Here is a 25,602-nt window from a genome sequence, read left to right as displayed (position 1 = left end):
TTCTTTTGAAATATTTGCAGATTCCTATGTCGTAAGAAAAAAATCCGCAAAGACCCTTGTGTTTATCAGCTTCTTGACACTGTAACAGAATACTTGAGATAAACAATTTAAAAAGAGGAAAGACTTATTGGGCTTACAGTTTCAGAGGTTTTGGTCCGTGATCACTTGGCCCTGTTGCCTTTAGATCTGTGGCCAGGTACATCATGGTGGGGAGCATGGGGTGGATGCGGCTGCTCACTTTATGGCAACTAGGAAGCAAAAAGAGAACGCTAGGGGCCAGATCGAATGTCCCTTTCAATGGTACACCCTAGTGACGTAACTTCCTCCCACTAGGCTCCACCTCCTAAGGGTCCACCATTTTTCCTCTAGGACCATGGTCTGGCCACCAAGCCTTCAGCATGTGGGCCTTTGGGAAATATCTGAGATCCAAACTACACCACCTGAATACCTGTTACCCAGTTTCCTACAGTGATAATGTCTTACATAACTATTGTGCAATGCCACACCCAGGAATCTGACATTGCGTATATTTTAATAGATATTATCTCTGAGTACCAGGGAGTTTTTTGGTATGAGAGGAGTCTTTTTCTTTCTGTTCCTTAATGTACTAGCTAAGACACTTTCCATTCAGTATTAAGTAAGAGTGGTGTCAGTAGCCATCTTGTCCTGTACTTGATGTTGAAAGATAATCTATGTCAAATTACAGCCATTCTTTTCCTAGTTTGCTAGGCAAATTTTTGTTTGAATCAGAGTATCAAATTTTATGAGATACTTACTCATCATCTATGACTTCTCTTGTCAGTTACTGTGTTAAACTTTTCTGATAGGTTCTTTTAGTTAGGCATATCATACTTCAAAATTTTTTCAAAATATACCTACCACTCTACCTTAGTCCAGATGTCTACTCTCTATTTGGAGGAATTACTCCCTATTTCTTGTGCTTTTTTTCTGGTATTCCCTCTCGTTTTCTAAGGAAGTTGCTTACGCTGTTTGTTATCTGATGATTTTCCTTTAGTTTCCAGTTTTCATTGTATCCATTCGTCATAGACTGCCTATATAAAAACATACGCACACTTGTTCTCCCAGGCCTGTAGTAGCCCTTCTGGGGCCTTTGTGCAGAGTTGGAACAGAGCTTTATTATTTACGTTTTTACAACTTATATAATTTCATGCATTATTTAGGCTGTTGCTTTCTTTTTTTGTACACTTATGTTTTCCCTGGAGTTAATCTTCCCTTTGCTCACTTACTTGGCTCTGTGTACTAGTGTCTGGTTCATCCTTATCTTCTTCCAGGAGTATAGATCTCTATTGAGACTGTTGAAACCCCTTATCTACTGGATTCTTTTTCCTTCTCAGAGCCCTCTGCCGTGCTGCTCCAAGCCTAACTGGCTGCTGAGCTCCGCTGCTGTACAGAGTGACCCTGTACTCCCCCATGATCAGAAGCTCAGGAGATCCTTCTGTGCTCTCTGGCATTGGCTGTTTCCTGTCTCGGTTTCCTCCCTTGTATTAGTAGATTGTAGATAAACTCCCAAGAAGGATCTGTGGACTGTGGACGGTAAATTTTACACATCTTAAAATTGTTCATTTTACCCTTTTACACTATACTGATTATTTTATCTGTTTTTATTAGTCTGTTAAATACCTCAGTATCTGCTGATCCTTAGTATCAGTTTTTTTCAGTGTGAAGAATATTTTTATTGTATTCAAGATTACTATGTAAATTGTTTGTGAAAATTATCCAAAGGATGATTTTGTTAATATTGGTAAATTGTTACTTTAATTTATGCAATAGCTATTTTCATTCAGTGCTAAGTTGATAAAGCACTGAGTTATTGTTACTTTGATTTACACAATACCTATTTGAATTCAATACTAAGTTGACAAAGTACTGAGTTGAATTTACTTGAACTTTTATTCATATTAATATTACTTATTTTACTTTTATTCATATTAATTTTACTTATCTTGAATTGATTTTTTTCTAAGTAGCAGCTTTGAGATATTCACATACCATGAAATTTATTCTTTTAAAATATACAGTGAACCTGGTTTTTAGTATATTCAGGAGTATACAGTTCTCATCACTAATTCGAGAACATTTTTTTATCTCTTGCAGTAGAAATCCCAGTCACTCTCCAGTAATTCCTCCCTCCCTGTTCCTCATGCTCTGGCAACCACAGATCTACTTTCTGTATTGATTTGGCTATTCTGAATATTTCATATATAAGGAATCACAATATGTAACCTTTTACGTTGAGCTTAGCATGTTTTCAAGGTTCATCCATGTTGTAGCATGTGTCACCACTTCCTTTATGTGATAAATAATGTTCCATTGTGTGGATGTGTCACTTGTTTATATGTTCGTCAGTTGACGGACATTTGGGTTAGTTCTCCTTAAGAGTATATGAAAAATAAAATACATGAATATAAAAATACGTACATGAATGATATGCTTTGAACATTTTCATATGGTTACATGTTTTAATTTCTCTTGGATATATACATACTTTTGTTGTATGATAACTATATTTAGCATTTTGAGTAACCACCATACTGCATTCCAAAGTGGCTTTATCATTTTTCATTCCCACCAGCAGTGTAGGAGGATTCCAGTTTGTCTACATTTTCACTAACACTTGCAATAATGTCTTTTTTATGATAGACATTCTAGTACATCAAAGAGGTATTTCATTGTGGATTTAATTTGCATTTCCCTGATGACTAATGATGTTGAGAATCTTTTCATATAATTATTAGCCATTTCTATATTTTTGAAGAAACGTCTACTTAAATCACTTGCCCATTTTTTAATTGAGTTGTCTTAACAGTTGTTTCTTTTTTGGAGGGCACCAGTTCCTTATCAAATACATGATTTGCTAATATTTCCTCCATTCTATGTGGTTTTATTTTACTTATTTGATAGTGTTCTTTGAAGCACGGAAGTTTTTAAATTTAACATAAAGTCCAGTTTATTTTTCCTTCTGTTGCTCTTGCTTTTGTGTCATACCTAAAAATGTTTATGCTTAATCTAGGGTTATGAAGATTACTCTTTTGTTTCATTTTAAGATTATATAGGTTTTGCCCTTGCATTTAGTTCTGTGATTCATTTTGAGTTAACTTTTATATATGGTATAGGGTGGATTTTAACTACATTCTTTTATACATGGAAGTACAGTTATCCTAGCATCATTTGTTGGAAGGAGAATTTTTTTCCTATAGAATTGTCTTGTTGAAAATCAGTTAGCCATGAACATAAGTGGCATTCGTGATGTGGTTGCCACTGTGTACAGTGAACTTGAGAATTGGTGACATTAACATTATAGTATAGAGGAGAGTATTGTAAACACAAGGTTGAGCAGAGAAGGACAGAACTGGGTAAAGAGGTTTTAAGGATGTCTTTACAGCTTTATGTCGCTTATATTTTTATTTTCATAAGTATAAAAGTATGACAAAAATCTATGTCTAAGAATGCCTAATACGACTTTTTATGAAATATAAACTAAAAAATTCTACATGGCAAAGAATCATTACATTTTAGTTGTTACTGTTTTTCCTTAGTGGTAGATAAAGTTCAATTGATGAGCTCTTACATTCTTTGAAATACAATAAATCTGTATCACCTGTTAACTTTTTCTTTGGTATCGTTCAATGAACTAAATTTCTTTATTTTAACTTAGTCAAATGCATCCACATTGACCCTATGTTTTGTGTATTTGAAAGCTTATATGTTTAAGAAATAATTTCTTACTTCAAGGTCACAAAGACATTCTTCTACATTTTCTTCTGCTTTGGATTTCTGTGTTTTGGGTTCTGTAGTGTCTGGAACTTACCTTTGAACACGGTCATTCAACTTTATCATTATCCATGGAGAACAATATACATGTAACCTAATGATTTGCCCTTATTTGCCAAGTACTTGTACTGTATGGGCACCAGTTTTCTTGTGCTTCAGATTCTCATTGGCTCGTTGCCTGCCTGAGCCCATGCCAAACCTGGTGTTAGCAGGGTCTGAAATATTTGCTGCTTTCTGTAAAGTACCTTCTCCCTAATTCTCAGTTCATCTAGCCGTTCTTGAACTTTTGTCCTTCCTTGTAACTAATAGTTTTTAGATCTCTAGAAATCTTGCTGAAATTTTAATTGAGATAACACTGAGTTTAGAGCTTATTTGGGCAGATTTAAAAAACTTTGAAATGTTAAGGCATCCCTTCAAATGAATATTATACATCTCATAATTTATTCCTGCCTTTATATATTTTTTCTAAATAGTTTGCGTTTTATTACATATTGTATATTATTCTTACCATTAGTTCCAGTAGTTTCTTGATTGTATTGAGTTTTTCATGTATGATGACCAATGATCAGCAGATGATAGTGTGACCTCATGTTGGGTGCATACATTGTCATGTACGCTGTTCACTTATATTTTTGTCTTTATAGGATTGGTTTGGCTTTCAGTAATGTGCTAAAGAGTAAAGATAGCAAGCATCCTTGTTTTGTTCCTTTAGTTAGAGAGAATGCTTCCATTGTTTCCCACTTAATAGCTATAGATTTTAGATTTATAGTCTTACTGATGTGAGAACATCCCCCTGTGGTCTGTTTTCTAAGAATTTTAATTGATAAATAGATGTTGGACTTTGTAAAATGTTAGTTTTGCTTGTTTTTTTTTTCCTGGTACCGGGAATCAAACTCAGTACCTTGTGTTGCCAAGCAGGCGCAGCACCACTGAGCTAAATCCCCAGCCCTAGGTTTGCATCTATTAAAATCATTATGTGATTTTATTTCAGTAAGTATGCTGTTATTTTTTGTGCATCGTTTCCATTCACGTTGTTCTTTGTCTAACTTAGTTGAACGCTCAGTTTATACTGTTTAAATCTTTTCTAGTACTGATTCACAGTCTCTTTCCCAAAAATCTAAGAGTGAGAATTCAGAATTTTTTGGTTTTGTTATGTCTTCCTTATTACAGAACCACTCTCATGAAGCCAGGGCAGCAACCCATATGCATATTTCCATTCAGTAAAAGCAGTAAATAGTTTCACTTCAGTTTAGGACAGATTTAGAACCAAATTCATTTGTTGCAAGCTTTTACGATTACAGATAGGGGACAGTGAACTCTTGTATCTGTATTTAAGGCTGTATAATCCCTTCTAGGTCCTGTTGCAGCTCTAATCTATACTTTGAGACCTAAATATTTTCTTATTTTCACTTTGATTTTTTTTTTTTTTTTACCGTGACAAAAGTATGATTTCTTTTTTTCTTTTTTGGTGCTGGGGATCGAACTCGGGTCCTTGCACTTGTGCAGCAGGTGGTGAAACCACTGAGCTAAAACTCTGGCCCAAAGCATGATTTCTTAACTTTCCTCTTCTCAATGATTTCTAACTTATTACCACATGATCAGAAAACATGTTCTGGGTGATAACCTTTCTAAGGATACTAGTGCTTGTTTTGAAATTTGCTTTGTGTCTTTATTATAAGCTTTTGCAATGTTACACCCATATTGTGTAGTATAGGTACAAAAACTTATATTGCATATTTGCTTTATGTGTTATTGCATCAATTATTGTTCAGTTAATTCATAGTGTTAGCCATTTTTTGTCTGATTTACAGATGAGTGAAAAAGAGACAATAGAGATCAATATTACCCACAGTAGAGATCAGCCACAATGTAGCTTCATCTCTTTTGTTTAAGTTACTTAATTTGAAAATACATTACTAGGTATATTTGATATTTGCAAGATAGCTACACTGATGAATCAGGATAGTAGGCTCTGTAAAGATAGAGGACCTGTGGGCCCTTTGTTCATGGCTGCTTTTATTGGTTGGGTGCCAGGGCCCTTTCCCCTAGCTGGAACTTGCCATGACCAACTGGCTGTTCCAGGCCCTAAGACGCCAGCCCCACCATCATCTGCATACACACTCCTAACTGCTCTTTACTTTATTTTCTCTGGCCCTTTCAGGCCTTATCTCTGGCATTTATAGGCTGCTTAGAAGACACCTTCCATCCAAGGTTGAGTTAGAAAGTAGGTAAGGGAATAGTGGCCCCAGAGTGGGAATACAGATAGATTGATAGATCCGTAGCTATGTGTGTTTTTATATACTAAATAAGAGCTTTTCCATGGGGCTCAGCAGAAGGAGTCTGCGACATTTACTGTGGGTTTCTTCTGCGTGATCACTTGGAGTTTGGCAGCCTCTAGACAAAAATTAACAAAGTTTAACAAGAAATTAAAGCACATATGACCAAATCATGAGCATTAGGATGGAAACGCAGATTAGGGAAGGAGCCATGTCTAGACATTGCTCTGAAGGGATCGGAATAGCAATTATAACTAGCTGGCTCTTAGGCCTATCTACAGGTATAGCTAGAAACTACCAGTAGGAGTCAGTGATTGGAGCCCCCTTTCTATGTTGATCCTATATTGCTATCACTTTTGTATGTCTTTGGTTATATTCCTCTCTTGGGTGTTCAAGACCAGGTTAAAGTGAAACCTGTGTTAATCAAGATTTCCTTCTTGTTATATATCAAGGTCAGGTAAGTCTCCTCAGGCATTACTTTTGGAACCACGTACAGAGCCTCCTCGAAGTTTCTGTGTCAGCGTCAGCCACCAGGATAGATCATGGCCTTGCCTGACCATGTGGCTTCCTCTGGAAGCATGGGAGACATTTCTGTCTCTGGTGACCCTCATTTTTAGCACACTGTGCATTGGTTGATTCCTGTCCTCTGCGGTCCCTCTGTTCTGGGGTCAGGAGGTTGAGGGACTCACCAGAATTGTAGGATCCTGAAGAAAAGGTCCCCTCATGTCTTGAGTCCTAGTTAACATTGGCTGTCTTCTTACCCCAGTTACGTTTTTAACTTTGGTCTCCAAGCTTTGTTGAACACACAGATCAGTGCAGTTTAATTTTATAATCTTATCTAGATATCAGGTACCTTGAAATACATAATTTGACCAGGGAACTGTTATTTCCTTACCAATCATGGTTATTTTAGAAGTTGAATCACTGCAGAATGTTAACAGATAACAATTTAAAGTCTCGCAAAGAAAACTGAGATGAAGGGCAACATAACATTTTAGCCTAACAATCGTGATGATATCATTATATTAAGTGATATGAAGATCACAAGGGAGCTTGCCCTTCACCTAACATCTCTCGAGTACCTGCATGGCCATAGCTCCTGGAAAGCTATGGCCAAGTAAATATGAAAAAATAAAAAAGAGAGCTGACTGTCAGAACCCCATATGCAAACCCCCAGATCCTGCTTCATTTCCCCTTGCTCTGCATAAGTAAATGGCTGTGGTGTTGGGCTTGAAACTTTGGAGGTCTAGTTCTGGAGGAAAAGGAAAACTAAGAGGGTCCCCTTGTCTCTGGGTGTCCCTTGGTGCCGAGGCTCCCTCTGTTCCAAGGCCAGCGTAGGGGAAGAAGGCCTGCCGAGCCCTCAGCCTGTCCTGCTGCAGGTGTCTAGACCCAGATGGCTCGTCCAGGTTGCAGTCTGCCCTGTCGCAGATTTCTACTTGCAACACTTCTTCTTCCTGCCTTACCTTAAAGGAAAGACAGGAAATCTCCCATCTTGCCAGGAGGTCTGATGGCAGCCTCAATCTCCTGCCCTGGCCCCCTACAGCCCAGGGATTGTCTGCACTATGCCCAGGGGTGGATTTGGAACCAGCATCCTTGATGGGTCTTTCTTCCTTGGGAATTGGACTAGGGTTCTAGTACCCTTTTTTATGTCCCTAGTAACAATGCCCGCACCACACTTCAAACGCAGAGTGCTCCCATAAAGCCCTCTTTCTTCCTTTTTTGTTTAGATGTACTGGGAAACCATGGCATGTAAAAGCCATTCAGGGATGGCCTTGGTTTCTTTGAACTTGCTTTCTAATTTTAAGACTCTGAATGGAGAAGTTCTGAAACATAGAGCAGGAACAAAGGTTCATACTATGTAATTGCAGTGGAACTTCCAGCCCTCATTTAGCATTTGGCAGCCTGGTGGCATGTTCCAGAGAAAAATCTTGATGAGAAGGCAGATCCTGGCTCCCTCAATGTCCATTTTGACTAAAACTGCCATCTACCTCTGCAGATTTCTAAAAAGCTGTTTTTAGCTCTGTAAAAATTGTTTTTAGATCTGCTTACATCACCTATGCTGAAATGGATCCATTTTAAAACCCTATCAGCTCACAAGCGCAAGGTCCCAAGTTCTATCCCTGGTACAAAAAAACAAAACAAAACACCTCCTTCTCAGTCCTTCCTGCCTGGGGCGGCATTCATGAAGGAGAGAGGAAGAGGACTGTTAAAGACAGAAAGAGACAAATTGGGAGTAAAGGTTGTTCTTTCTCTGAGTTAGTAAAAACATTCCTCCAAAAGAAAGAAAAGTGCAAAGTGGCAGGAGGTCCAGTTAAAGTTTCTATGAAAGTAAAGCCCACTAGGCAGGCTCCAGCCACATAATTATCCCCCTTTTGCTCAGAATAAAGGGCTGGGAAACCACATGGTTTGTAGTTTTAGATGTACCACTGCAGCTGCCAGTTTGAGCCCCAGTGCAGAACGTAAGGCTATGCCGCTCTCTTAGCAGTCTCCAAAGGAGAGAGAGCCTTTTTGGTTAGTGGAAAAAGACTGCTGACTAGGCCTGTTGCCTACCACTGGGGGCCTGGCTCACCATGTCCTGCAATTTTCCCTTTGATTTCCCAGTCAGGGAAGCAAAATATATCTCATTCGGAGGTGTGCGTACTGCACCGCAGCTGCAGCTCCAGCTCCAGTGCTGTCCTTGTTTGAGCTGCTTGCGGATTGTCAATTTCTTGTCGGTAGGAAACTAAAGATAGAAAGTTTAAGGAAAGAAAAACACTTTATTGGACACTGTTGGAAAGAGGGAAAAGGGAGAAGATAGATAGCTACCCTGCTGAGTAAGGTGGAGGACTCCAGAAAGGTGGAGGGCCCTTTGGCCCTTTGTTCCCGGCTGCTTCTATCAGGTGCCAGGGCCCTTCACCTTAGCTGGAAATTGCCATAACCTGTGTGTATATATGTACAGTGGTGCCTCGCTTCACAAACTTAATTCTTTCCATGATTCTAGTCCTAACTGAATTGGACAAAAACTAAATCAAATTTCCCCATAAAGTCAACATTGAACCTGACCATGGAATTTGACTCGGTTCTCGTCCAATTCAGCTTGGGACCAGAATCATGGGAAGAATTAAGTTCATATGATCTGAGGTACCATGATATATAGACCTGTAGGTGTGTGTGAGTGTGTGTGTGTCTGTGCACATAATAAGAGCTTTCTTTTAAGTAGCCGCCCCTTGCTCCTTTGTATCTGTCTTATTGGAGATGGGTGAGGGGCAGCTGCCTTGGCTTCAGCCACTTGGTCTCTCTTCTTGTCTTGCTAATTGCTTTGTCCATTGAACCTTTAACTCTTTCTAGTTAGGATTAGCCAGAAAGCCCAGTGAGGCTTTTCCCTGTTTACAGACCCCTTTCCCTACATTACTTTTACAGGCATACAGTTTGGTTCATGAACAAAAGTGTTCAGCAGAATTTTGCTTCCATTCACAAACTCCACATCAAATGACATTAAATCTTATAAAAATATTTGATTCTGTTCACGACCAATTTAGTTCACAACCAAAATCATAAAACAAGTTTGTGAACCAAAGCACTATTGTATTAGTTTCTTTGCTGATCTCTGAGTACTTATTGCTTAATCTATCTGTACAACTTCTTTGGGCTTAAAATGTTTTTCCTAAAATATGTTCTCTGTTATATCCTTCAGTGGGACTTTGTAGAAGATAATCTCTCTTACTGAAAAACGTCTTTGTTTTACACCCTTGAGTGACAGTTAGCAAGTAATGAGTCCTAGGTAGGCAGTTGTTTTTCCTGTAGCCCTTGGAAAACCCTTTTTCTTCTGTCCTCTGTGGTGTGGTGACACTGGTATCAGTCTAATTGGTGTCAATCTTTTGAGGGTTTTTTTTGATGACTTTCAGAAGGTTCTTTATCTGTAGAATTCTGCAGCTTGACTATATGTCTTCCTGAAATTTATTCTTTTGTTTTTGTTTTTGCCCCCCCCGCCCCCCGCAAGGATCTAACTCAAGTCCTTGTATTGTAGACAGGTAAGTTAATTAGATGTCTTGTAGGCAGTTAGACCAGGCCTCCCTTAGGGCACCAGCCCTCCAGGAGCCAACACACCAAGGAACCAACATGGACAACAAATGAGACACATTCACTGGTCAGCATTATAAAAAGAAGAGGGACTACTTCCCCTAGAGATAGATAGCAGTGATTGATATTCTAAATGGAAAATTCCTTGTATGTGACTTGTTTTCTCATTTGATCCCCTTATTTAATCAGTATTACCTGGGTGACTGTACTTGTAATCTTATTGGTTGGTCATGGTTTTGTCCCACCTCATGCCCACCTTGTAAATTGCCATTGGGTCTGATAGTTTTGTACCCGCCTTACCACATGGCTTTGCTGTATAAAACATCTTTGAAAAGTGGGGTGAGTGGCAACCCACTTTCCAGTCCCGCTTCTGTCTCTCTTAGGCAGAAGCTTTCTTTTTCCCAATAAATTTTTCCTACTCTTAAGCTCCATTGTTTCTAGAATACATTCTTCAATTTTAGAGAACACGAACTTGTGTTTCAGATATCTAGGAGGTTTGGGAGTTAAATCTCTTCCCCCTATATCACTTGCGCTTGCGGGGCAGGCGGTGGAACCACTGAGCTAAATCCCCGGCCCTTCCTGTAATTTATTTTTATTTATCCTGCTTGTGATTTAGTTTTTCTCTTCAATAAGATTCCTATCTTCTGTGAATTCTGAGAACTTGTTAGCTGATAACTATTTAAATATTGCCTTTTGATTTTTTTCCCCATGTATTTTTAATATTTTCTTTGTATTCTTCATGTCCATTATGTGTTCTTTGATATTTTTGCTTCTCTTTGTAGTTTCACTTCTCTTTCATTTTTTCACTTTGATTGGGCTTTTAATCTGGGCATTAGATTTCTAGTTTTATTGACTCTGAGTTTTTATTTGTGGAAGTTATGTCTGGTTAGTTTACATGTCTCCCTGTCATCTTACTCAGTGCCATAGCCTTTCTTTGGGATTATACTTTTAAGCCTGATGCTTCCTGTTTCCATTGTCTTGAGTTCTGGAATGATATTCCTGCTGCATTTGTTTTGCCTGCTGACTCTTGCTCATGGAGAGGATGTGGTTTTGATTGGGAAGGTTTTGTTTTCCCTTTCTTGAGTCTTCTGAATCCTTGATTATGGAGGTGTTCTAGATTGGCTTAATTTGCTTCTGTGAGGTATCCTGCAGAGTTCTGGGCTACAGGATTCTTGTGTCAGGTGCCCGGTATGACTTATTCCTGGTAGCCTGCATGAGCCATAGGTAGGACACTCTTCTCATTGCAAACTATTTTCCTTCCCTGCTCCAAGTACTGGACAGAAGTAGCTTCCTTGCATCATGTCATGCTCCACTCCTGTCAGCTTATGGGCTGTGAATGTACTTACTCTCAGCAGTTTATTTTGTATGTGAGTTACAGTTTTATACAGTGGCTTTGACTCTCACAATAGCAATCTTAAGTTCAGGCTTGTCCGCCCAGGGTTGTTTTGTTTGGTTTTGTTTTTCTAATTTTTTTGTGGCTAGCCCTTCTATAATTAGGGAGGACTTAGGACACTTAAAGAAGTCCTGAAAAATTGGAAAGTAAGTACATAACAGATTCAGAATCGTAGTGATTAAGGCAGTAGGTGATGCTGGATTTTAAGGAAGCCCTTGGAGGCCTAAGAAAGAAAACAGAAAATATTTAAAGAGCACCTTTTATGGCCTTTGCAGTTTTATAATGACAATTAACTTAAGATATAGGTTCCCCTGACTTCATAGATGAGGGAAGTGATCACAGAGGCCAGGTGATATCTGGATGCATCCAAAGTTATCAGTAAACATAATGCAGATAGTGTCTGTCTCACAATTCTATAAAACATTTTCTCTTCACTGAGTCATCTTGCTTTTTGTGTGTCAGCCTACTTATGTGAATTTACTTCACGTTGTCTTTCTTTCCTTTTCCAATTTCATTGCACTATGGCCTGATAATATACATGTGATAATTTCAGTTCCTTTGCACTTACTTAAACATGTTCTGTGAGGTACGATGTGTTCTGTGTTGGAGAATGACCTGTGTGCAGTGGAGAAGAATGTGTATTCTGGTGTTGTGAGGTAGGACACTCTGTAGACATCTACTGAATCCCATTTGTTCAAAAGTTTGGTTCATTTCTAATATTTCATTGTTTACCTTTTGTTTAGTTGATGTATTTGTGACAGTGGGATATTGAGGTCTCCTATTACAACTGTATTAGTGCTTATTTGATTTTTCATGTCCATTAAAATATTTTGTATATTATCTTATATAGTTGGGTGTACTGCTATTTGGTCCGTATATATTTATGATTATTATCTCTTCCTCTTGGATGATTTCCTTTACAAGGATGTAGTGACCTTCTTTGTCTACCTTAATCAGTCTTGGCTTGAAGTCCACTTTGTCTGCAAATAGAACAGCTACCTCTGCCTTTTTCCAGGTTCCTGTTGCATGGAATATTGTTTTCTATTTGTTAATTTTCAGTTTATGAATTTCTTTTTGAATTAAATGTGTTTGTTGTATGCAATATATTGTTGGATCTTGCTTCTTGATCCATTCTGCCAGTCTATTTCTTTTGGTGGGTGAATTGAGACCATTAACATTGATGGTTATGACTGATAATGTATTGACCTATCCCTGTCATGTTATTTTCCTGTTGTTGGCTCCCTTTTTTCCTCTTCTGTTTAATTTCCTACCTTGCCTGGTGGGTTCATTCTGTTGGGTTCATGGAGTTGTAATCCTTGTTATCTCTTTCTAGAATATCCTTCAGAACACTTTGGAGTGCTGATTTGGTGGTCATAAATTTCTTCTGGTGTTCTTTGTCATTAAAGTATCTTATTTCTCCATCAATTTTGAAAGATAGTTTTTCAGGGTACATCATTCTAGGTTGGAAATTGTTTTCCTTTAGGGTTTGAAATATTTCATTCTAAGTTCTCCTTGACTTGAGGGTTTGTGTTGAGAAGTCTGCTGATTCTGATGGATTTTCTTTTATAGTGATTTCTTTCTTTTCTCTAATAGCTTTTAATATTCTGTTCTTGTATTGAATTTCTGGAATCTTGTCTGTTATATGCCTTTGGGAAGATTTTTTTTATCATGCCTAGTTGCATTTCTATATGCCTCACTTACCTGTATGTCAAATTCTTTCCCCGTTTGGGAAATTTTCTCCCATTACATCTGTGAATGGGTTTTTTACGTCAGTTGCAATATGTACTGCTTTTTCATTGACTACAATCAATCTTATGTTATTCTTTTAGTTAATTCTTTTTAAAGAAAGTTTTAAAATCGGAGTAAAGGTTTGCCATTTGTTCATTTTGAAATTCTTGCTCATTTTTCTTTTTAAAGAAATACTTATTTTTTTATTTAAGTAGTACTCTTTGTTTAAGGGTAGCCAATTTAGAACTAATGGAAAGACATTGGTTTTTAATATATCATTCTTTACTTTTATTTGGAGAAGGTGGCAGTAAATGGTACTGGGGTTGAACTCAGGGCCTTCCCACTGAACTATATCCATAGCCCTCTTTTTAAACTTTGAGACTGGTCTTGCTGAGTTGCCTAGGCTGAACTTGAACTTGTGATGCTCCTGCCTTAGCCTCCCAGAATGCTGGGATTATAAGCATGTACCACAACATCTGATTTCTAATTTTACTTTTAAAAAAGAGAGAGAAAGAGAGAATTGGAATGGAAATGAAGTAGGAAGATAGCACAGGACATGAATGTGTAATGAGGCGTACTGCTCTTTGTCTCTTCCCCAGCCCTCCAAGCCACAAGATTGTGGTGAATGGGAAAGAATGTATAAACTTCGCTTCCTTTAATTTCCTTGGATTGCTGGATAGCCCTCGGGTTAAGGTAAGTAGCACATAGTGCTGAAGTTGGTCGATAACCTTACTCACTTAAGAAACAAGACATAAAGTAAAAGACAAATGTGGACTATCAGAGAGGGCTGTGTTAAGTATTTCCCATTACTCCTTGACAGAGTTGAAACCTGGACTTAAGCAAGACAAGAGTACCTAATGGGGCTTAGTATTAGGTGATAGAGAACCCAGTAAGAAAGACCTGGGTAATAAGGAAATCTAGAAAATCTCCCATGTTCTGTTGAGATTGTGGACTAGCAAACATTTTTTGGGAAAGACGTATGCCCACAGATGCGGAAAGTATAAAGATATTGAGTTAAACAGGTGTTGAGAATCAAGCTAGTGTAACTTTTCTATGTTTTAAGCCATATACCTGAATCTTTACATTTGTGTTTCTCTTATATCCTATTAGAATTGTCATAGTTGTAAGGAAGAATGGAAAGTGTGGAAGGGAGAAACAGGAAAAGGAAGTGTAGGTTAAAGAATAGGGATTCTTTGTACTTTTACAAATAAATTATTAAAATATAATTTTTTGCTTCAATTAAGGCAGCAGCTTTAGCATCTCTAAAGAAGTATGGCGTGGGGACCTGTGGACCTAGAGGCTTTTATGGCACATTTGGTAAGTTGTACTCTTTTCAGACTACTACTTTCAGGAGGTAAGATTTGATTTGATTTTAAAACTCCTTGAAAAACATATCCTTAATCAGTGATGTGTGCAATTTCTTACCTTTTATTTTAGGGTCTGGAAGCTCTGGTGGGAAATGCATTGGTCTAGGTTTGTAGGATGGAGTGCCCCTGGATATGCTGTATAGGCTGCTGTTGAATGTGCCTCCTAGACTGAATGAAAACTCATGTGTGCAAAGCAGTATGGCGAATCATCCAGCTGTGGGTGGCCATGCTCTTCAAGTTGTGCAAGAATGCAGATCTTCCTTATCTTGTTGCGCAAGTGTCTGAGGGCACCATCCTTGTTTGCGTGGTGGGACACCAGGTCAGAACGTGGAGGGCCAAGTGCAGGGGAACAGCATCCTTTATGCAGAAGTGGCCTTGCCCATCATTTCTACCCACTGTCCCCTGGTGAGGACTAAGGTCAGGCCATGCCTAGCCACAGAATGGGCTGAAAAAGAGTCCTAACTGCACAACTTTATGCCAGGGAGAAGGACAAAAGCAGTTTTGCTATGGGAAAGAGAGAAATTATGTAACTCTTTTCTTTATGAATGTAGATGAATGATTACTGATTTACTTGTGTGTGACTGGCCCTAGGACAGGCTAAATATTTGGATAAATGAATGATATCAAATAGCATTACCTCCTTGACTCAGAGAAGGTTGGTTGATTTTATTAAGAGTATATTGTTCTTTGTTTCTGAAATGTCATTAAATAATTGTTCAAATGACTATATTGCCATAAATAACATTCTGGCTTATATAGTTTCTAACTATGAGGAAAGCAGAGCAAGGGAGCTATCTTCTGTCTCTTCAGTTTCATTTCTAGATCTTTCTGTTTTTAACATTTAACATGTTTTTATGTCAGGAATGTTTGTTCCTTAGTTTGGTGGTTACACTATTTCATATTGGAAACACATGAGGAAGGTCAGTGTCCAAGAGTCTTACAGCTGAAAGCAATGTCAGAAATCTTGCAATGTTCCATCATCTCAACTACTCAGAACAGGAAGGGAAAATCCAGAGAAGTTAGTGTCTTCCTCAGTAGACCCAGCATCCTGGCTTTCAGTCTTGATGGCAAAATCAAAAGACTGAGCTTAGATCAGAGCCTCCCACTTTCCTCTGTTCTAAAGCAAACATTGTAATTTGTTTGAGTTTTATTGGAAGGGAATGATTTCCTTGAAAAATTATTAGAAAATTAGAAAAGAAAAGGCGATTTTTTAAAATGAGATTTCTGGTAGTCATCTGATTAACAAGGCTTGCTTTCTTTCTATTACTATTTACTGGAATGACAAACTGGCTTTCTTAAAAGCCTCCCTTTCTAGTGATTTTACTTGCATGCGTGACCTTGACCCTGGTTTAGGAGTTAAGCTGGGAAGATGGATGAGTGATGTAGTGCCAAATCAAATTGAGGGAGGAGAGTGTGTCAAATCTTTAAGACCAATTTTCTTAAGTGTGAAATATATGTTGTTACATAACCCAGTCAACTTTCCATTTGGGAAACCTGTACAATGGTGTGCTAAGTGCTTTCAAATATGGGAGTCTTCAGATTAATGGTTGTTAAATCAATTTTCTTGACGGAGTAATTCAGAACAGCATATAAATTTCAAAACAGAAGATATAGATAGATGTGAGAAGTCTTTTAACCCTTCAACCTATCCTCTGTACCCCACCTGCCACTTCCTACCGAAAAAGACAGGCTACTATCAATAGTTTCTTGTTAATTCTTCCAGGTACTTCCTTTCAACATAGGCCAACCACTTCCCCTATTTTTGCAAAAATGGTATATGAGCTCGTTGTTTATTTTTCTTTCTTCCTTTCTTTTGGGTTTGGGTTTGAGTTTTGTTTTTGTGGTGTAGGGATCAAACCCAGAGTCTTGCACGTTCTAGGCAAATGCATTATCACTGATTTACACCCCAGCCCCAAAATGAATGTTTTTTATATTTAAATTGGATATGATCTTTCAAATCTGAATGAGCCACCAGAAGGAGTAGTGAATACACAGTTGTATACTTTATTGGTCACTGGTTTGTCCTTATTCTAAAACTCTAATTGAAAGTTCAAACAGACTTTGGCATCTGGACCAAGGGTATAAGTTAATTTGGGACAGTTTTGTAAGGAGACACTGCACCTAGAAGTAATGCGTGTTGTTTTCTGAGTGTGTTGTCCTGCATGTAAACTTGCTTCATTTCTTGACAGTTATTTAAGCCCTTATTCACTTGCACATTTTTGGTTTAATAAGAGTATTTTTTTACTTCTAAAGAAGTCGTTTGAATAATTATAGTTAATATTAACCTGTGAACTTTTAGCATTTGATTAAATCAGAGAAATGTTTTGGGTTCATCTCAGTCTAAATTTTAAGCCTCTAAAACACCCGCCACAATTAAATTATCAGTAAAGTGCATTTACCTGGGCTACAGTGTGATGGTCCTGAACTTAATCCCCAGTACCACAAAGAAAAGAAAAGAAAAGAAAAGAAGAGAAAAGAAGAGAAAAGAAAAAAAAGGACAGGGTTTCATTCTCTAAGCCAAAAAATTTGCTTTTAATTTTGTCTTGTTTTCCTTGAAGAATCACATTCAGGCTCTTTGGGTGTTTTTTGGTACTAGAGATCGAACTCAGGACCTTGTGCTTGCAAGGCAGGCCCGGAACCACTGAACTAAATCCCTGGCCCCAGGCTCTTTTTTTTTTAAAGCCTACACTTTCTTAACTTTTCTCACCTTTTCAAATAATGAACATAAACTACTTGTGATTAAAGTAAATTTCTTTATTGAAACATTTTCACTTCTTACTGTTTTATAGTGACATAGTTACATGGCCAACAACTAAGTTAAAATTCTCTAGTTTTTTAGGCTACATATTCTTGTCCTCCTAGAGCCTAGAATTAAACAAGTTCTTAAAATGCTGATAAATGCATGATGTTACATGTATGGAAATATCACAGTAAGTCCCATTAATATTGCAATCAAGGGGCCACAGATTTAGCTCAGTGGTTCCACCACCTGCCTCAAAAGCGCAAGGTCCTGAGTTCAAATTCCGGTACCCCCCAAAAATTGTAATCAATATGTGTTAATAATTAAAAATGAATAAAGAAGTAAACTTTTACTTTAAAAAAAAAAAAGAGAGGAAACTGGGACTACCTATATTTTCACCAGGTTGTAATGCCTTCTACAGACTGGTCTGGTCCTTGTGCATTTAGAAGGTATCTGCTAGTAAATTTGTTTTTATTTCATTATTTGTTTTATTTTTCACCCAATTAATCTTTATTTGCTTGATTTTCCCTGGTGTCAAGGGATTTGTTTTGCATATCAGTAGGCATGGCTCTTTGGTCTTATACTAAATCAAAGGACAGCTGTGTGGCAGGGTTTCTTGGTGAAAGGTGATACATTTAGTTCCTTTGTGGAACCAGTAGTAAACAGTTATTCACTTAAAGCATCTGCTTTGGTTTTAAAGCAGTCAGTGGAGCCATAACTGCATATTTTAGTAGGAAGAACATGTGGTCATAAAATTTCTAGATCTGCTACTTTCCTGGCACAGGTCATGGGATATAGTTTTCTCAGTTGTAGGGTAGGAACAGTCCATGCTTGCAGTTTATACCACTTTAGTACAAATCACATAAGATCCTGCAAGTGAAAATATTTTGAAAAACACATTAGATTTGTGTTATAAATATATAAGTGCTATTATTTTTACTTCTAGGAAAAATTCACCAGGTCTCTAAGGGCTTTTTTTAAAAGAACTGTTTGTACACAAAAATAAGAAACTTTGAAGAGAAAATGTGGTAGGGATTGTTTCTGAACTGTTGTAAAGTTGATTATTTTATGGTCTTTCCTCAGGAAAAAAACCAAGAAACCTAAAATCTTTCCTCATTATAAATAATGAGCTTGTCACGTCCAGGGGATGAGCACCACTGCACCACTGCTCTGCTGTCCAAGCAGCCCACTGATATCATAAATTCAGCCCTGGTAAAAAATTAGAGGGACAAAGTTCAACAAAAGGAAGACTCTTTATTTATACAGAGGAAAAGAAAAGAGGGGCAGGGAGAAGACAACTGCTCAGATACACAGAATCAGAGTAGGGGACTCCAGAAAGATGGAGGACCCATGGGCCTGTTTTAGCTGCTTTTATAGGGAGTCAGAGACTGTTTTAGTTATGTTTCTCACTGCTCAGACTAAGTACCTGACACCTAAAGTTAAAGGAGGAAAGGTTTATTTGGCTCACAGTTTGTAGAGGTTTCAGTCTATAGTTGGCTGGCTCCGAGGCTGGGTGGCATGGCAGTAGGGCATCACAGCAGAGAAACAGTCTATGGGAGGGCAGGCAGTGAAGCAGCAAGCTACAAGTGACCAGCAGCAACTTCTTGTCCCTTATTTCTTATGCAGGTTACTCACCCTTTAGGCAGGTAGCACTCGTACCTAGGGTAGGGCAGCCTTAATCCTAGCATCCTACGATGAATCAGTTCCAGCATCACATCCTTGATCACAGCAGCACATACCCTAGATCCAGACACTTTGGAAAAGGCCCACCTATGAGCATATGAGGCTTTGGGGGGACATCTAGATACAAGCCACAACATTCTACCCCTGACCTCCTAAAGACTCATATACATCCCTTTATACAAAAGGCATTTACTCTATCTCTAAGTATTACCAAATTCCTGACAGTTTCAGCATTGCTGAAGAGTCCAAGTCCAAACTTTCCTTGGGATTTAAGACAAACTCTTACCTGCAAGCCCCTGTACAAATTGAAAGAAAGCTAAATATTTCCAGCATTCAATGGTACGAGATAGACATTTCCATTCCAAAAGGTAGGAAAAGGAGGAAAGGAAGGAATAGGACCAAAGCAAGACCAAAGTCCAAAAGGGCAAACATTAAATCCCATAGTACCATGTCTAGCAACCCCAGGAATTTATAGCAGGGCTTGAACTCCAGAGAGCTTGGGTCTCCCTTCTTACAAGAGTTGGGGGTGAGGTGGTAGCTCCCTTATCTTCTCTCATAGCCCAATTCTACTTCCTCCTTACAGCTTTCCTCAGATGATCCACATTCCTGGCTTCTCAGGGTCTCCACTGTACCTCTGGCTTCACACTCACAGCTTCAAGCACTGCACTCTCAGTGGCACACTGCCTGGCCTCTCAGGCCTTCTGAAATCTGAATGGAAGCCTTCCTGACCCTACAGCTCTTACATTCTGCATGTACCTAAAACCAGCACCACATGGATGATGCCAAAGTCTGCTGCCAGCTGGAGCAGTAGCCAGGCTTTCTTCTCGCTTGGCTGTAGGGGTCACATACCTAGGAACCAAATCCAGTGCAATAACTTTGGTAATTCATACGTACCTTTAAATCTTTCTGTATTTTCCATCTTACTGGCGTATAGGTTCTCAATGTAGATATTGATGATCTTCTGGATTTCTACTGCATCCATTGTAATTTCAACCTTTTCATTCCTAATTGTATGGATTTCAGCCTTTTCTTTCCTTTTTTTTTATAAGGTTGGCTAAGGGTTTGTCAATTTTGTTTATTCTTTTGAAGAACCAACTTTTTGCTTCATTGAATTTTTTGTATCATTCTCTTAGTCTCCATTGCATTGATTTCTGCTCTGGTCTTTATAATTTCCTCCCTTGTATAAGCTTTGGGTTTGTCCTGCTCTTCTTTTTCTAGAAGGTTGAGGTTCAGCATTAGGTTGTTTATTTGAGTTAGCCCTTTTTTTCCTAACATGAGTATTCACTGCTATGAATTTCTCTCGTAAGACTGCTTTTATTGTGTCCATAAATTTCCTTTTGTTGTATTGGCATTGTCATTTATTTGGAGAAACTGTCTGTTTTCTTAATTTCCCATTGGTTGACCCATTGGTTGTTTGGGAGTGTGTTATTCAGTTTCCATGCGTTTATGAAGTTATTGTGGTTTCTTTTTTTAAATTCTTTTATTGGTACATTTTAGGTATACAGTACGTTTACATTTATCATTGGGTGCTTATACCTTTACATGATATGTCTTAGTTCTTATTTTTTTCCCCATTAACTGTGTGCCCTTCACCCCCTACACCCTTCCCTATTTACATAGATTTCATTTCCATTTTCTTTTCTTATAATTTTTCCTTTCCCTTCTTTCCTTTCCCCTTCCTCTTCCCTTCCACCATCCCTACACCTTTGGACCTTTTCCTATTTCAAATTATCAGTTATTCGTTTGAATCATTTTAATCCTTATTTACACTTTCAGTTTCTCACACTAGAGAAAATATTCAGTATTTACACCTGTGTCCTATTTAGTTCACTTAAGAGTATGATCTCAATATGCATCTTTTGGTATTGATCTGTAATTTCATTGCACTATGATCTGATAATATTCAGGGGATAACTTCAATTCCTTTGCACTTACTTAAACATGTTCTGTGAGGTAGTATGTGGTCTATTTTGGGAACAACCCATGTGCAGCTGAGAAGAATGTGTATTCTGATTTTGTCAGTTGGAACACTTAGTAAACATCTGTTAAGTCCATTTGTTCAAGAGTTTGAGTTCTAGTATTTCTTGTCAATTTTTTGTCTAGTTGATCTCCTACTACATTGTATTAGTGCTTATTTGATTTTTCATGTCCATTAATATTTGTTTTATATAGTTGGGTACATTAGTATTTGGAGCATATGTATTTGTGATTGTCATCTCTTACTCTTGGATTGTTCCCTTTACAAGGATGTAGTGGCCTTGTCTCTCTTAATTAGTCTTGGTTTGAAATCCATTTTATCTGCAAATAGGATAGCTGCTACTGCTTTTTTGGGGGTATGTATCACATGGAGTATTGTTATGCACCCTTTAACTTTCAGTCTGTAAGTTTTTTTTTTTAATTAGGTCTGTTTCTTGTGTGCAGCATATTGTTGGATCTTGTGTCTTGACCCATTTTGCCCATCTGTTTCTTTTGAGTGGTGAATTGAGACCATTAAAATTAATGGTTATAACTGATGTGTATTGACTTATCCTTGTCATGACCTTTTTCTGTTGTTGGATTCTCCCCCTTTGCATTTAATTTGTCTTGCCTGATGGATTCATTCTGCTGGGCTTCATGGGGTTGTAACCTCATTGTCTTTTCCTGGCATATTTACAATTTTTTGAAGTGCTGGTTTGATATTCATGAAGTTCCTTAGGTGTTCTTTGCTGTGAAAGTATCTTATTTCTCCGTCGATTTTTTTTTTTCTTCGGTACTCGGAATTGAACTCAGGATCTTGCGCTTGTGAGGCAGGCAGCACCATGGAGCTAAATCCCTGGCCCTCTCCATTGATTTTGAAAGATAGTTTTTCAGGGTACATCAATCTAGGTTGGAGGTTGTTTTCTTTTAGAGCTTAAAATACTTTATTCCAGGCTCTTCTTGACTTAAGGGTTTATGTTGAGAAGTCTGCTGTGATTCTGATGGACATTTTTTGGTATGTAAATTGTTTCTTTTCTCTAACTACTTGTAGTATTTTGTTTTTCTGTTGGGTTTCTGGAATCTTAACTATTATATACCTAAGTGTAGCTTCTTTTTTATCACAGCTAGTTGATGTCCTATATGCCTCACTTATCTGTATGTCAGATTCTTTTCCCCTACTTGGGAAGTTTTCTGTCATTACTTCTGTGAACAGTTTTTTTATGTTGTTTGTACTATCTCCTGATCATTGACTCTGATCATTCTTATGTTATTCTTTGTATCATCTAGTAGCAGCTGGATTGATTTCTCATGGTACGTTGCTCTTTTTAAGAAATTTTTCTTTTCCTGGTCACTAATTGCAATCTTGTTGTCTATATCTGATATTGTGTCTTAACATTGGCTCATTCTGCTACATATACTTTCAATGGAGTTTTTAATCTCCTGGATGTCTGTTTACATCTGTTTTATGTATATCCTTTGTTTCCTATGCTGGAATTCCATCATGTTGCTCAGCTCCTCTATTTTATCTTTGTCTGTTGCAGAATTATTAATCATATGTTTCACTATGGCCACAATCTCTGTTGTTATCTGATAAATTATTTCTGATTTTATTTTTTCCAGATCCTCTTTCATTGCCAGTTCAGGGAGTCCAGGTGGTTGAGTTTTCAAATTGTTCCATCTCATTGCCCCTTTGGGTTGCCTTTGGTGATCTGGATATCTGGTTTTGAGTCTTGTTTAGGTGTCTTCCCATTTCAAGCAATGCAGTCTGCTGCACCTTTATTGCAGTGACTCTTGGCTCTCTCAGTGGGCTTAAGTTCTCAAGAAGCCTCAGAGAGGCCTTCTCTCTGCTGCTCAGCATTGCACCAATTCCTGGGTTCAGAATGATTGCCTTCTGGATTCCCATGCTGGACTGTTGTCCAGGATGGGCCTTTGGCTCACCAGTCTGGTGGTGTCTGGGCAGGTTTCTGGCTGGTGCTTGAGTGCACTTACCGGTGGTATCTGGGTGAGGTCCCAGGGCTGCTTCTTTAGCTGATGTCTCTGAACCTTTCCAAATTTTTCTCACAAGCCAGTTCCAAAGACTTGAATCATGTGGTCAAGTAGTCACAGCAATGACCCCACTTCTCTGGTACAAATTCTGTCTTAGTTACTTTTCTCTTTGCTGACACAAAATACCTGATATCCAAACAGAGACCTTACTCCCACATACACACATGCAGAACTTGTCATAATTAGATTGGCTTCCCGTCATCTCTGTCTACAGCATCTCTTGTGGTAGTTTACATGCAGCTTCTTACCATCTGTTTGTCTTTGACCTATTTTTCAGGAGCTTATCTTTGATGTGAATGGCAGGTCAGCAAGGGGGTGCCTTATACATGGTTAGCTTAGAGTTAGTAAGAGGCTATATGGACTTCTATTGTAGTTTATAATTATATGGTGAATATAGTGATCCTAGAGTGGATAATATAGTGATCCTAGAGTGAATACACACACATACACTCACACACCTGTGTGTATGTGTGTGTATTAGTGTTCAGGTATGAGTACTTACTACCTTAAAGTTAGCACCACTTCTTTTGCTTCTCCTTATATTGGAGGTGGGGGCAGCCTATTGTTTGTGCACTGGACTTTCTCTCTGGATCCTGCCTGACTGTCATCTCTTTTTCTGGTCTCTTGGTGCAAGTTCAAAGGTCATTTGATGCCTTTATCTGGTTTTTCTCTTTCTCTACCTCTATCCTTGACCTGCTTCCCAAGAGTATTTTCCTAGTAAAGTTTATTTTTACCTCTTTCTAGTCAGGATTTTCTAGAAGACCTAATGAGGCCCCTAATCTATTTTTTTCCTAACTACAGACCCCTGCCCCTACAAGCTGATCTCTTGAGTCTTAGAAGAGAGTCTTTAAATATTGAAACTTCAGATAACTTAAAAGAAAATAACAAAGTATAACCAGGTTATTCCTTTTAATAGAAAATCCTTTATCCTATAGACACTTGTTTAACTGAACAAGCTCTTGTATGCATAGCATTTCTGCTTGTTCTGTGTTTTGTCAGTATTATACTATGGGGGCCTTGTAGCCCTCTGAGGAAGATTTGCCTGCTACCTTGTGTGGCAGAGGGCACTAAAAAGCACAGATCAGCTCCAGGCTTGTCTTAGCCCAGGTCTGAACTCCAGAGGCCTAACCCACAGCACTGCAGGCTGTGCTCTGTGTTGGCCTCGGTGACCAGTCCTCTTGTCTCTGGTTCTGATGGCAGAGTCAGGCAGGCAGATAAGCAAGTGTGAGGAAGTGCCAGGAGAGCTCTTAGGCTACAGAGCCTTTCTGAAGCATCTCAGCATGACCTCTTCTCTGCCACTGTGCCTGGAGAATGAGTTTTATTCCATGCACAACTAAGGTACCAGTTGAAAAAGTGGCTCTACACACAGAAGACACTAGTCTAAGAAATCCAAGAACAGCACTCTGGTAATTTCCCTCCCTGCTGCCTTCCCTCTGTTGGATTGGGAGTTTCTTCATTGCACTTGGTGGCACCAAAAGAAATGTTCTGCTGTTACCTGTATTTATGCATCACAGAACCTACTCTGTAGTGCTGACATCTGCCAAAACCCTGTGATTTCACACAAAATGAGTGACCAGCATTCTGAAAGCTTTGAGACTAGGCAGAAATCAATAAGTCATTGATTTATTGTGTAGAGATTCTTCTTGCCACTTTATGGCAATTTATTTTTATTTTTTTCTCTTTTATGTTGGGCAATCATGGTTTCTATTTCTTTCTTCTCTCCCCCCCCCATTAAGTTTATTGGTACATTTTCGGTATAAAATACAGTTACATTCATCATTGGGATCTTGTACCTTTACATGAGTATCTTGGTTCTTATTTTTTTCCCCTTCCCTTGCCCTCCCTTGACCTCCTCCACCCTTCCCTATTTGCAAAGACCTTGTTTCCATTTTTTTTCTTCTCATATTTTTTCCTTTCCCTTTTTTCCCTTCCCCTACCCCTCCCAATTCCCCTGCTCTTTTAGACCTTTTCTTCCTGTTACACAATATCAGTTATACATTTTTAAAATTACAATATTAAGATCTAGGAGACATTACCACAGATTTTACAGAATTTAAAAGGATATAGAAAGCATATTACAAAAATCTTTTTTGAAATAAATTTGACAACTTCTAAGAAGTTGGAAGACAAATTAATGAAACTAACTCTGGAGGAAGTATAAAATTTGAATAGCACCTATTAAAGAAAGTATATTCCTAGCTTGAAAACCTACCTATATGACAACAGCAGGCTCATAAACATTTTAACTGATAAATTATATCAAACAAAGCAGAAAAAAGGAACACTTCTCCCCTCATTTTAGGAACTCAACATTGTACTAATCCTAAAACTGGATAAAGATAATAGAAGAAAAAAGTATGAACATAGATAGAAATTTGTTTAACAAAACAAACTATTGCAAGTCAGATCTGGCAGGATGTAGAAAGTGGTTTTGGTATAGGGATGGCAGTGTTGGTTCAGCATTGGAAGATCCACTCCCAAAAGTCATCATTTTAACAGAGTAAAGGAAAAACCCATATGATCCTGTCACTTGTTGGAGAAAAAGTATTGGACTAAATTCCA

At 38.2% G+C, this 25,602-nt stretch overlaps 1 protein-coding gene across 1 annotated transcript in view; it reads left to right on the top strand.

Annotated features, from left to right (window-relative positions):
- Window positions 1-25,602, top strand: part of Sptlc1 (serine palmitoyltransferase long chain base subunit 1) — a 75,869-nt gene that overhangs the window by 5,312 nt on the left and 44,955 nt on the right. Inside the window, exons 4-5 of the mRNA XM_004870049.3 lie at window positions 13,848-13,941; window positions 14,493-14,565. Of these exons, the coding sequence (XP_004870106.1) occupies window positions 13,848-13,941; window positions 14,493-14,565 (167 nt within the window). The remainder of the gene's footprint in view (window positions 1-13,847; window positions 13,942-14,492; window positions 14,566-25,602) is intronic.

Source organism: Heterocephalus glaber, unplaced genomic scaffold (assembly GCF_053883595.1).
Source record: "Heterocephalus glaber isolate CG9 unplaced genomic scaffold, H.glaber_assembly_v1.0 deba00000621, whole genome shotgun sequence".
NCBI classification, from domain to species: domain Eukaryota; kingdom Metazoa; phylum Chordata; class Mammalia; order Rodentia; family Bathyergidae; genus Heterocephalus; species Heterocephalus glaber.
This window is presented reverse-complemented; position numbering and strand designations above follow the sequence as displayed.